The sequence below is a fragment of the Podarcis melisellensis genome (genome assembly GCF_964234715.1).
Source record: "Podarcis melisellensis genome assembly, chromosome: 13".
Classification (NCBI taxonomy): Eukaryota; Metazoa; Chordata; class Lepidosauria; order Squamata; family Lacertidae; genus Podarcis; species Podarcis melisellensis.
This window is the reverse complement of record NC_138545.1, coordinates 29,958,982-29,972,080: the sequence shown is the minus strand read 5'-3', so window position 1 is coordinate 29,972,080 and position 13,099 is coordinate 29,958,982. Positions and strand designations below refer to the sequence as shown.

Sequence of the window (13,099 nt, the reverse complement as noted above, 5' to 3'; positions counted from 1 at the left end):
CGTACCTCCGTAATCCTGAGGACTAGAAATCTGACTTTCAGAAATGAACATCTCTTGCCTCTCTCATCTCCCTTACCTTTTTCTTTTCTTTTTGCTCTTCCACCGCAAGTGAATATGCCAATGGCCCCTGTTACATTCTCTGTTCCATGTCAGGTCTGCTCTTTCCTCTTCTTCCTCCAAAGTCTTTCCAGGACTACTTTAGCCCTCACCTTTCAAAGTCCGTCTCACAGGGGACTCTCTGCGGCACTCTGTTTTGAATTATGATTTGAAAATGCTCTGCTGTTCTTAAGGGAGACACAGCTTGTGGATTGGCCAACAAAGGGGGCCAACAGCCTTTGTGGAGATTCGAATCAGGATCATTGACTTTGCTCAACGGCCCCTGTGAGTTTCGAATGTGGAAAGGCATTCGGGGTGGGGGTGAGGACCTGTTACTTTAAGACAGTGGTGGGCAAACCTGGCCCTCCAGCTGTTTTTGGACTACAGCTCCCATCATCCCTAGCTAACAGGACCAGTGGTCAGGGATGATGGGAATTGTAGTCTAAAAACAGCTGGCAGGCCACGTTTGGCCACCACTGCTTTAAGAGGATGCATAACAGCTTCCCTTCCTCCCCCACTTACACTCCTTGGACATGCCAACTTCGAAGCACTTCTGCAGGCGGCAGTATTGACAGCGGTTCCGCGTCACTTTGTTGATGATGCAGTTCTTGTCGCGGTGGCAGGTGTACACCATGTTCTTCTGGATGCTGCGGCGGAAAAAGCCCTGTAAGGGGGAGGGAGAAGAGGGGGAAAGCAAGGCATGAGACCAAGGCAGACCCTTCCTTCCCTCACTTTCAGCCCCCCAACTGTTGCTGCTGTGTGAGACCGGGTGGGTTGTATGTGTGTGTCTGTGTGTGTGTGTGTGTGTGTGTGTGTGTGTGTGTGTCCTTCCCCACCACCACCCTGCTTCTATGTCCTGTCTTTTTATATCATAAGCCTGAAGGAAGGGGCTGCGTTATTCTTATTGATTTGTAAGTACGCTCTGGGAGCGAGCTTTCCTGGCTCAAGAGCAGGGTATAAATCCTTTCGAGTGAGTAAATAAAAAAACAATGTGCATGAAGCTCTTTGCACATGCTAAAAAAAAGTACTACAGCAGGGGTTGGAAACCTGCAGCCCTGCCCCCTCAGATGCCACTGACTACAACTCCCATCATCCTTGACCACTGGCTGGGGCTGATGGGACTTGGAGTCCCAACATCCTCTAGAGCAGTGTTTCCCAACCTTGGGCCTCCAGCTGTTTTTGAACTACAATTCCCATCATCCCTGACCACTGGTCTTGCTAGCTAGGGATGATGGGAGTTGTAGGCCAAAAACATCTGGAGGCCCAAGGTTGGGAAACACTGCTCTAGAGGGCCCCACAGGCTCTTCCTTTTCTGCTGTTGAAATGTTAAGAGCTGCCCAGGGCACAGTAGTGGGGTAGGAGAGCTGAAGATAATCCCAATATATTTCACATCTAGCAACCAATGTGCCCCTTTGGTTTCAGATAGCACATGGGTTGACAAGTCTAAAAAGCCCAGGACACATATTTTCACGTTCCTCTAGACTAGAAGCTAATGGTGGCTCATATACCAGAAGTAATGTATTCAGCATTGACTCTGGAAGTGTATACTTGATTCTGACCAAACTAAGCCTTCTGGTGTCTATTTTATGCAACTACATCCACAGGGATGGGCCTTACCGAAAAAGGCTTTGCCTACGCTCTCACTACTGCTGCCCCCACCTCAAGAAATCCAGGAAGTCTGATTTACACTCCCAGAACTAAGCAAATTGAATATATTTGATGTTACAATAAGTCGGGGCTTCAGAGAATGTAGGCCTTTAGTAATGACTGAGGAGTAAGAGGGAGGGGCAAACATTGTTCTACACATGAGGGCTAGAAACCCGAGACTCTCAGGATTACCACCTCCTCTCTGAAACTACACTGGGGTTCAGAATATAAACAGCCCGATGTTGCACATTCTCAAGAGAACCAAATGTCAGCAGCTCTCTTAAGTGCTAAACCCCCCAAAAAGGGCCAACCCTGCAAGCAACTGGGACAGGCACGCAGTCAGAAGTTGAGGCCCATTGCTTTGGGGGTGGCCGTGGCAGAGGCCCGGCTACTCAATGGCAGAGGGGAGCGAAGACAACATTGCCACGTCCCTCTAATGAGATTAGGAGACTCCTGGCGGGGAAGGAGAAAGGCCTTTCTTCCAGGCTACCAGAGGCACAAAGGGCCTCGTGTTAATGAGCCAGAGGGAAGGGATTTGCTGTTGGGGACTGAGCACATAGCACAGCGCCTGCCCGCTCAGGCTGATCTCTGCCAGTCCTACAGGGTCACACTGCCAAGCCCGGTGCAAGTGAGGGCATGTGTGTGTGTGGCGCACAGGTAGAGCAACTGGAGCTCATCCTCTTAGCAGAAAGACAGAGGAATAAACAGGAATTTTGAAAAAGAAGAGTGAACACAACTCTTGTGAATACACTAAAACATACCCTTGTGCCCACGCCAGCTATCCTCATCTTTCAAGAAGAACCAGAACTATCGATAATTAGGGTCCTTTTTCCAGGACATGTCCTCTTTTTCATGGGTTTGTAAACTGAAAGTCATCCTAGCAATCCATCGTTAAAAGTAGAAATCGACAAGTGTGTCCTCTTTTTCCCCCCCTCTTCAAAATATGGCAACCCTACAGGCACAACGACGGAATTATCTATTTGCCGGGGGGGGGGGGGTTGGACTAGATGACCCTGGGGGTCCCTTCCAACACTACAATCCTATAACCTCAACTGCATTGCTGGACTGTTGCTTGGTCTTACAACAATTTGCTTGTCTCAGTCTGCAAGAAGGAAAAACGCACACAGTGGAAATGGCCTTAACTATGAATAAGGCAGAGGTTTTTAAACAGTGGTTGTCAACCTGGTGCTCAGAAATCTCCACTGCTGAAGACACGCCTCGATACCTGAGATGTATTATTTTCAGGACTCAGCTTGTTGTTGTTTTTTGTAATTTTAAGTTGTCTTGCACTATTTTTAATATTGTGCTTTAATATCAATGAGGCTTTTAAAACTGTAAGCCACCCTGGGACATTAGAGTAAGGGGTGGGTAATAAATTCTAACAATAATAATATTAGCAATGACAACGATGGTGATAATAATTCCTCCTAGCATGGAAGAGTTGAGAGCTTGGCTTCTAAGCTCTGCGTGAACACTGTTCTGTCCCCCTATACCCATGGGATAGGGGCAAAACCTAAGCTTAGTGGCCTCAGATTATTATGGGACATGGCATTGCAGTACCGGCCCTAATAGCTGGGGAGCAGGTGGTAGCAACAGGGAAACAGGCTGTGTGACTATCAATGGGGCCTAGCCACAAGGCCTGTGTGCGGGGGGGAAACACGCCAGCCAGGAGTGAACGTGTGGTGTGCTTCACTTTTTATCGTCCCCACTACATCGCAGTACCTGTCTCAAGAGTTCCATGTTCATGGCCCATCTTTTGTAATTGCCTGTGGTCTGTCTCGGCCGCTAAAAACTGTACTTGCAACTCGCACAACCAACCAATTGGCATTCCCCCCACCAATGTCTTTCCCCTGCAGAATAGGTCTCCTTCTTTCCCAGCTGCCCTTTCCGTTCTCACCTTGCATCCTTCACAGGCGCTGACCCCATAGTGATAGCCAGAAGACTTATCCTGGCACACAAAGCAGGGCTTGTAGATTCGGGGCAGTGGGGGCGGTGAAGGGGGGCTGGGCACAATCTCTTCCGAGCTGGTACTCTGCGTTTCAATGGCTGCAGGAAAAAAGAGAAATCAGGTGAGCTTCTCAGGGCCTAAATACGCAAACAGAAGAGGCTGCATTTGGGGTGAGGGGTGGGGAGTCTGCCTGGAACCTACATGATGAAATCACCCGACCAATTCACTTTCATAATGCCACTTATGGGCCTTGTGTTCATACATCACTTCTCTTCCCTATGTTTGAGGACGAATGCTTGGCTAGAGCTGAATGTGTGAACCGTTTCAACGCAAAAAACATTGCATGTAAGGTGATGTGAGGAGAAATGAAAGCTGTAACCATGGTGTTTGATCTGTGACATGGTCCATTCACACATTTGATCTGTGATGGGAAACAGACGCAAGACAAGGAAGCAGCAAGGGCATGTGCTCTTGAGACATTTGCACACAAAAATAACTTACTTGGTTCTGCCTACTATTAACTGCCCTAAAGAAAAAGGAAAAGAAAAAAAAACCTTCCAAATTCTCTGCAGGGATACTAACACAGGATGTGAAGAAGATTACATTCTAAAACAATTGCTGTTTGGTCATCAATTCGTATCCTTTGCACTGAATTTGGGGTTTTGTCTTGACTGAACTTAGAAATCTGGGGTGGGGTAGGCCCCCGCAGATCATGCAACGGCTGCTAATCAGAGGCAAATCCCAGTACAGTGGTACCTCGGGTTACATACGCTTCAGGTTACAGACGCTTCAGGTTACAGACTTCGCTAACCCAGAAATAGTACCTCAGGTTAAGAACTTCGCTTCAGGATGAGAACAGAAACCCGAGGTACCACTGTACAAATGTCAGCTGGCCTCCTGGCATTCTGTGGTTTCAACAGCAGGATTGGAGCCTGAGCTGCCCCAGCGCTCTGTCCTGGAGGGATGCTGCTCAGCTGCTCGTATTTTAGCAGGCAGATTCTGCAACCGTAAAGCCTTTACGTAAGATACCCTCCCCGAGAAACACTGAGAAGTGGGAACAGGACAGCCCAGTAGGGAAAAGTAACCCCAAACAGGGATGCCCGAAGGCCTGGAAGCTTTGGAAGCCGCCTCCAGCATGCTCTCCGCAAGGGTGGGATGGCACCGCAGCGATATGCGATTTGACATTTTCAGGCCAGAGAAATAAGATGTGGGATTGAGCCAGACACAGCCAATCCCAGGAGCTTTACATGCTTGGCACAGCAGCTCAGCAGAACAGGGCGGGGTGGTGGGGAGGGGAGGGGGAAAGGGAGGCAGTGCAGTAGGGACTTGACGCTGCTGGATTCCTGGATCTGGAAGGAAAGGGGTTTGCTTTCGGGAAGGAGGACGATAAAACAATCTGGACGCTTGTCTTAAAAACAACAACAACAAAACCTGCAATTTAATGCCAGAAACACACACACACACACAGAGTGTTATTGTATAGACCAAAGTGCCTCTGTGCTTTCACAGAGTGCATATCTGCTTAACAACGGAGTTTAGCAAAATAACCGGGGTTCGGGGTTCTTTTGCTTCTAGGGCGAAAGGGGTGTGAATAGTTGTTGCGTGGTTGCTCCAAGTTAATTACCACTGACTACAAGAGTGCAATCTTGTGTCTGTGATATGAGGCAGGGAATCCCCTATAAAGTATGTCACACATCTCTGTGGGTGGGGAGATATAATGCAGTTGCGACAAGCGAGACCTTCGTTGCTGGTTAGAAATGGTGCAGAAGTGTGACGGAAGGTAGAAAAGGGTTTTTAGAAGACATTTAAAATGCAATATATCCTACGGATGATCCCTAGAGGAAGAAAAGCCTGGGAATCTGGACTCCTAGCCACCGATGCAGAAGGAAGCAGGTCTGGGCTGGTTGTAACAGGATGCAGCTAAAAGCCTGGATATTATTCCCATCTCAGAGAAGGAAGCAGGGGTCTTGAGATGGGTTACAGCAAATGGGATGGGAAGCCAAGATTCTGAGGGGCCAACTTGCAGGATTAGTTAAGGAGGGAGCTCCCTCCTGCCAAAAAACAGCAGAACAAGGTGAGCTTAATTTTACTGAATCAAAAATCTGTTGCCATAAAAAGCACGCAAGCTCTGGAGTTATACAGATCCTTCAGCAGGCAAAATGAAAAAGGGGCCTAAAGGGAGCTGGGGACAGGAGGTGGCGAGACAGAGGTGCTGCTGGCCAGCAGGGAAGCTGATCTAAGGATGGGATTTGGGATTATCCTGTGCTCCTGAATGCTCAAGTGGTGGCTGTAGCCGGAAGTACTTTTGCACAGCTCGGGCAGGTGGGCCAGGCTGGTGTAGTGCATGGGTAGGCAACCTAAGGCCCGGGGGCCGGAACCGGCCCAATCGCCTTCTAAATCTGGCCCGCGGACGGTCCGGGAATCAGCATGTTTACATGAGTAGAATGTGTGCTTTTATTAAAAATGCATCTTTGGGTTATTTGTGGGGCATAGGAATTCATTCATATTTTTTCCCCAAAATATAGTCTGGCCCCCCTCAAGGTCTGAGGGACAGTGGACCGGTTCCCTGCTGAAAAAGTTTGCTGACCCCTGGTAGTGGTTAGAGCACTGGACCTGGGACTCAAATCTCTACTTAGTCATGAAGCTTCCTGAGTGACAGGACAGTAAGACCCTCCCCCCCTTCTCTCCCAGTCTAATGTAAACAAGCCCTAAGTTTATGGAAGTGAAGGTGGGATAAAAATGCCTCAATTAAAAAAACAACCCCAAAACAAACCAACACCACAGCCCTTCCTGAAGAAGACAGCCACTATCACTCATGCTCTGGTCACATCTAAGGTTAGACTAGTATGCTCTATGTGGAAATGTGTCTGGAAACTACAACTGGTGCAGAGTGCGTTTTCCTGGGGTCCACCACGTGGAAGCCATGGCTTTTCTATTTTTTGAACAACTCTGGTTCCCAGTTTTTTTAAATTCCAAAGCAACTTGCATCTATGGTATCAGAAGGAATTCTTGTTTCCAAAGGAGGTTGCTAGACCATTGAGATATTTGCAGGGTTTATTGCTCCATGTCCTGCCATTGTACAAAGGACGACGAGCCTTCTCCATGGTGGCTCCTAGGCTGTGGAACCTCCTTCCCTTGGAAGGTCTGTTTACAGGCTCTTCCTTCCGCTCCTCCCAATGGATGTTGAAGGCCATCTTACCATCTGGAGTTTTGCGGGGACAAGAGGACAACTTGTGTTCATTGCGCGAGGCCCCTGATTTCATCCTGCTTCTGTTTCTCTAAGATGTTATCAGGACTTACTATTGTTTTTCCCCCCTCTCTCGATAAGTCTTGTTTGTTAATTGGTGTTTTATTGTTTTATTTTGCGCTTTTAACTTGCATGTGCAGCCTTGGGGCTGTCCTGGCTGGAAAGCAGCATAAAAACTAACTGTAATCCAGCGTAACATGACGGCAGGCCCTGAGATGCGCCCCCATCCGATCTGTTCAACTTGTATGCCACAAAATGGAGCCACATGGAATCTTTTAAGGGAAATCTGACCTAGCAGAGAGGTGGACTCAAGAGGGAAACCTCCCTCCAAGCTTCTAGGCTCCAGTCCCATGAAATGCTCTGTGTGTGTGTGTGTGTATACGCACGTGCGCGCGCACACACACACGCACACACACACACAAAAGTTTACTGATCTCACCTCCACCCTAGCACAACCTTGTTCAAATGTTTTGGTTCCCACGACTCCTGGATTCAAGACAGCTCACCAGAGGGGGTGTGGTGGCATGTATAAGACATAGGGTCAAGAGCAGCCGTCCTTCTCCAGAGGGGAGAAGGGAGGGAAGACTGGGAACCAAATGCTGGGTTCTTTTCTTTCTTTTTTCTTTTTTTTGCTACACTTGTCAAAAGGCAAGGTGGGTCCTAGCAGCTTGTCAATAAAAACAGACGAGAAGCTGTGGCCGTGCAAATGCGCGGACCTGCATGGGCACAGTCGCAAAACAAGGGCAGCAATGAAAAGAAACACAGCCTGCACATGTGTGATGCGTTTTCCGCTCCCCCAGGCATGAAAAGGTTAAGGCACTTGGCTGTACACCCACAGCCCCTTTCCTGTAGGATGTCTGCCGATGTTTTTCTTCAAGCCGGAGTCCGGAGTAAACCAGTCAGACAGGATATTAAAAGGCCTGGCCCTGCGCAGGGTGAGCAGGCCTTCAGATGGGAAAGGCCTCCAGGCCAGTCCCCCAAGGATGGGTTTGATTAGCTCCCCCCTTCTTAACCACTTTTTTTAAAAAAATAAAAAGCCCCATACACACACACACACACACACAAACCTTGCAGGGAATAGAGCCAGGATGTGGCCTGCCAAACAAAAGGGCTGGCGCATGCCAGGAGATTAGACATGAAAGGGGTTTCGTTTGAGTGGGGCCTCTGCGCAGGAAGAGGCTCACAGCTGGGGAATGCACCCTGAGGACTTTGCACCAACTCACGGCCCATGACGTCCTCACCCTGATGGCCCCAAATGCAAGGTCTCACAAGGCCGATTCCCCCTCCCATCCCTACCCCAACATGCGTGCGCGCGTGCGCGCGCACACACACACACACACACACACACACCCTAGTGTGGCCCAAAGCCAACCACAGGGGAGACACAGAGGCACATGGCTATCTGAGCAACTAAGATGCTGGATTCTATTCCTAATTCTAAGAAAGGCTGAGAGCCCAGCAGGTTGGAGCCAGTGCTGAATTGGAAAAGGGAGAGACTGTCTCTCCTGGAAGCCCTTTACAGTGGACGCTGGGGTTGCGAACGTGATCTGTGCGGGAAGCACGTTCGCAACCCGCAGCAGCGCGTCTGCGCAAACGTGGGTCGCAATTCGGCACTTCTGCGCATGCGCAAAGCACGGTTTAACGCTTCTGCGCATGTGCCGAAACCCGAAAGTAACCCGTTCCGGTACTTCCAGGTTCGGCGCGGTGTGCCACCTGAAACTGCGCAACCGAAGCGTCTGTAACCTGAGGTATGACTGTATTCATAATCCCAGATACATAGGGGACAGGTTGTGGTTAAGCCAGTGATGAGAGAGGGGCACTCTACAGATGCTCAGAAACACCCTTTGTTATTTCATTTGTTCCACTGCTGAACAGAAAACAGGTCTGAGACGAAGCCCTGACTCAAAATTGCTCATTTATCACAATTGTCATTATAGCTAGTGTAACCTGGACTCCTGGGTTGTTTCCTCAAATCTGCAGAGTCTGTTGGGTTGGGCTCATGAGTAAAACAAGGAACCAGGCAAGAAGCCAAGACAGGATTCTAACGAGGGCCAAGTAATACATTTAGCAGAATCAAATCATCAAGCTTTTCCTGGACTGTACAACTTCAGGTGGAAGTGTGTGAGAGTGTGTGGGGTACATTAGAACGCTCACTCCCTACACACAGAAAGGCAGCGCATCAGGGAACAGGGCAAGCTGAAACATATTTACTTCCCCTTTCATGCTTATTTTGTACATGTGAGGTTTCTAGTTTTGTTTGTTTTCTTTAGGATGCAATTACCTCATCTTCATTCTGAAGTGGTACCGTCCAGGAAAAGATATTTACCACATGAATATGCCTGAAGGTATAAATTAGCATTCAGTTGGAAGCAGGGGTTTGGGGCCTGCTTCTGTCATTGGGAAAGGGAGCTGGTTTGTCGCGAGGAGAGGGAGGGCTCTTTTTGGAGGGCAATGGAGTCTTAAGAAGAAGGGAAAAGCAGAACATTTTGGAGCAAAGGCGGCTATGCCATGTTTCTAGCTATGGAAAAATAGAGTCGAGTCTAGGAAGATACAGTGGAAGGGGAACATTTAAGCTCTTGAGAGTCCTATTAATTTTCTCTCTCACACACACAAACACAGAATTCCAGCTACCCAGCTTTCTTAAACCTGGGGAACCAATCAGGAAACCTGAAGGAAACACACCGTGACTGCATTCCAAGGTATTCACTGTCAGGACTTAAGATAGCTCAGTGTGGTGCTGATAATGCCAAGGTTGCAGGTTTGATTCCCCTATGGGTCAGCTGCACCTTCCTGCATTGCAAGGGGTAGGACTAGATGACCCAACTCTTAAAATTCAAGGGTGGCAACGGTTTAGATTTATTCCGTATAGCCCTATTCAGACATCCACCATTTCCGACCTTTAGCATTATTAGACCTCTTTGTTCTGCTTAGAAAAGTCAGTGGTGGCGCCCTGCTTGCCTCCAATTTCCTGTTCGGCCATGACACCTACTGGTGTCTCCCAGCACACGACGCTTCTACATTTAAACAACTTTAAGCACAGCCTGCCCTCGGTGGTCTCTTATGCAGCCAATATGGACTCCAACTCCCAGGATGGCCAATGGTGGTGGTGGGGTTGATAGGAGTTGGAGTCCCAACAACATTTAGAGGTCCCCGTGCTGCTTTTTGCATCCTAGACCACTGGCCCTCAACTGGTAGGTTGAGACCCACAACTGGGCCTGGCCACAACAGCAGCAGCACCACCACCAGCACACACTATGACAAATTAAGAAGTGGGTCCCCAGATGCACACATGGGGTTAAAAGGTGCATCCAGGGTCTGAAAATGTTGAACGCTACTATCTGAAGTCACCAGAAATGTCCCCAACTTGAACATATATATACACATGTAATTTTAAAAGCTTTTGTTGTTGTTTAGTCATCTTAGTCGTGTTCGACTCTCCGTGACCCCATGAACCAGAATGAACAAATTTTATTATTTTGGTCACAGACCAGTTCCAGCCCACATACAATATCAAGGAAGTCATAAAACACGATAGGGATACATTTGAATTTGCAATTAGGTATAACAGGGACAATACGGATATAGCAACAGTTTAAAAATATATAAATTAAAACTTAGTCACTAACATATAACCTAAAATTATAATTTACAACCTTAATCATTATGCTAGCACAGCTTGTTCCCTAGGTTTTATGGAAATCGCACAGAATTTGGCAACCCTTAATGTGATCTCAGGATCCTCGTCCTCTACCAGGGATTTTAGAGATTGCCTTGGAAACAAACTACACTTCTTCAAAGCAGGGGTCTGAATGAGGCCCTCTTTGCCTCTCCATCCCGTCCTTGGGAGTCTCCCCAGGCCACCCCCTTTACTGTGCTGAAACATTTCCTTGACCTGTGATAATAATGTCTCTTCCCTGACAAGAATGTAGCCTCCTGTACAAAGATAGAGGAGTCACATCTGTTGCCTTGAATAAGCTTCCCCACCCTTGCTTTATAACATCTGCAGTTCTGCCACACGTCCTGCGCCGGTGCTACCAAGATAATCGTGAAACACTTTTAAACACTGCCAAGTTTTGTTTTTTCCTGCAGCTTTGTTTTTTTAAAAAATGGGATAAAATATATTTATTCAAAGCAATAAAAAAAAAAATCCTGCAAGCTGTCATGTCCCTTCTACAGGAATGCACGATTATTCGCCTCTGTATGAAAGACAGTATGGTATAGTGGTTAGTGTGTCGGACCAGAGCCTGGGAGAGCAGGGTTCACATCCCCACTCAGCCATGAAGCTCACTGAGTGACCTTGGCCCAGTCACTGCCTGTCAGCCTAACCTACCTCACAGGGTTGTTGTGGGGGTTAAATGAGGGACAATGACGACCCATGTAAGCCACCTTGGAGGAAAAGGTGAGAAATAAATGCAAATAAATAATATGCTTTTACCTCATCACTCTCCTGTTCTACAGAAATGGTCCCAAGTCCCGCAAGAGTTTCATGGAAGAGACACTCTCATTCCTAGCAACTCCATTTTGCTAGGCAAGCTGACCATCATCTCACGGCCTACTATAAAGTTTCAGTTCATTTCAGGCTTTCGTAGAAAGTTTTAACGTCCTTCACTGTCAAGATATTTTGCCCCCAGTCACCCGGCTTGTCCTAAATCCCTTATTCGTCAAAATGGGGCAGTTGCCATAAGGGTTTGTGAGGGGGGTGGGACACCTCCTGCAAAGGAGGCCAAGGCACCAGAACAGGGAATGTACAGTTCACAATGGATTGTTCCCAGCCCCCCATCGCCTGGGGCAAAGACAAAAGGGAAAGCCAGTAGCTAGAACAACGAGATGACTGTTCCCCTTGCCAACAGGACGGCTGTCGGGTCACCCAATTATGCCCACGGAGGCGCAAATTAACTGCTCTCCGACATGCCCTTGCTGGGCCAGAGCCAAGGGTGCCCACCTCCCACCCAATGGCAGCAAACAGAGGTCGTATTCTTTGGTGAAAACTGCAGGTGCAGAGGGGAGGTCAGGGCTTCTGGAATCTCTCTCAAAAGACGGGGAGCACTGCTGCCCCCCTTCCCCTGTCACAGCCCCCAGCAACCCCTCCCAATTTAGCCAGCAGAATATTTTCTTTTTGCAGGGGGGAAATGTTTGCAAGAAAACCTGTCACAATTCCCCAGGCCACACTGCAAAAAAAGAGAGAGCTGTTACCATGTGTGCAGAGCCACTATTTTAGGGTCAGAAAGGTTTCCCCCATCTTTTCCAGCATACTGCAGTGGGCGGGGGCTGTGGGGCAAGTGGAAGCAATTTCTTGCAGGCCCTATTTATCTTGAACCCACACAGCCCCACCCCTCTTCGTTCAGCCATATTTATTTAGCAGTACCTGCTCCCATCCTAGTCCCTGGCCCTTTTTTTTAGGTAAAGGTAAAGGTAAAGGTACCCCTGCCCGTACGGGCCAGTCTTGCCAGACTCTGGGGTTGTGCGCCCATCTCACTCAAGAGGCCAGGGGCCAGCGCTGTCCGAAGACAATTCCGGGTCACGTGGCCAGCGTGCCGAAGCTGCTCTGGCGAGCCAGAGCCGCACACGGAAACGCCGTTTACCTTCCCGCTGGTAAGCGGTCCCTATTTATCTACTTGCACCCGGAGGTGCTTTCGAACTGCTAGGTTGGCAGGCGCTGGGACCGAGCAGCGGGAGCGCACCCCGCCACAGGGATTCGAACCGCCGACCTTTCAATCGGCAAGTCCTAGGCGCTGAGGCTTTAACCCACAGCGCCACCTGCGTCCCTTAGGTACGAGCTAATAAAAGAGTGCTTCTGTGCGTGTATGAAATGCCCTCTCCTCACCTCTGAAGTCTGATCCCATCTCCTTAAAGAGTTAAGGGCCAGGACTTCCTTTTAGAGCAGCTCTGCTCTAAATTAAGCAGTGCCCACAACTCCCTTGGGAGAACACAGTCCAAAATGGCTTTTGAATTTTCTAAAAGCTTAGATATTCCGCACCACTGTAAAAACTTAGGCTGGGCTTCCAGAATGTGCCAACAGATAGAGACAATGCTCTCCCCACCCACCCCTCACAAAATAAACGTGCCTTAGAGGTGAGTTTGGGGGCAGGACAATGGGCTGACACAACCGCAAAAGGTGCAGGACTCCTACTCCATTTTCACCTGGTCCACCCTCCATTGGA

General features: G+C 48.7%; 1 protein-coding gene across 4 annotated transcripts in view; it reads right to left on the bottom strand.

The window, feature by feature from the left end:
• The window catches only part of RARA (retinoic acid receptor alpha), a 186,835-nt gene that overhangs the window by 12,715 nt on the left and 161,021 nt on the right, over positions 1-13,099 (bottom strand). For all 4 annotated transcript variants that reach the window (XM_081886353.1, XM_081886352.1, XM_081886351.1 and 1 more), the window contains 2 exons: positions 3,641-3,789; positions 619-760 (listed from right to left, as the gene is read on the bottom strand). In XM_081886353.1, coding sequence (XP_081742479.1) covers positions 619-760; positions 3,641-3,789 — 291 coding nt within the window. The remainder of the gene's footprint in view (positions 1-618; positions 761-3,640; positions 3,790-13,099) is intronic.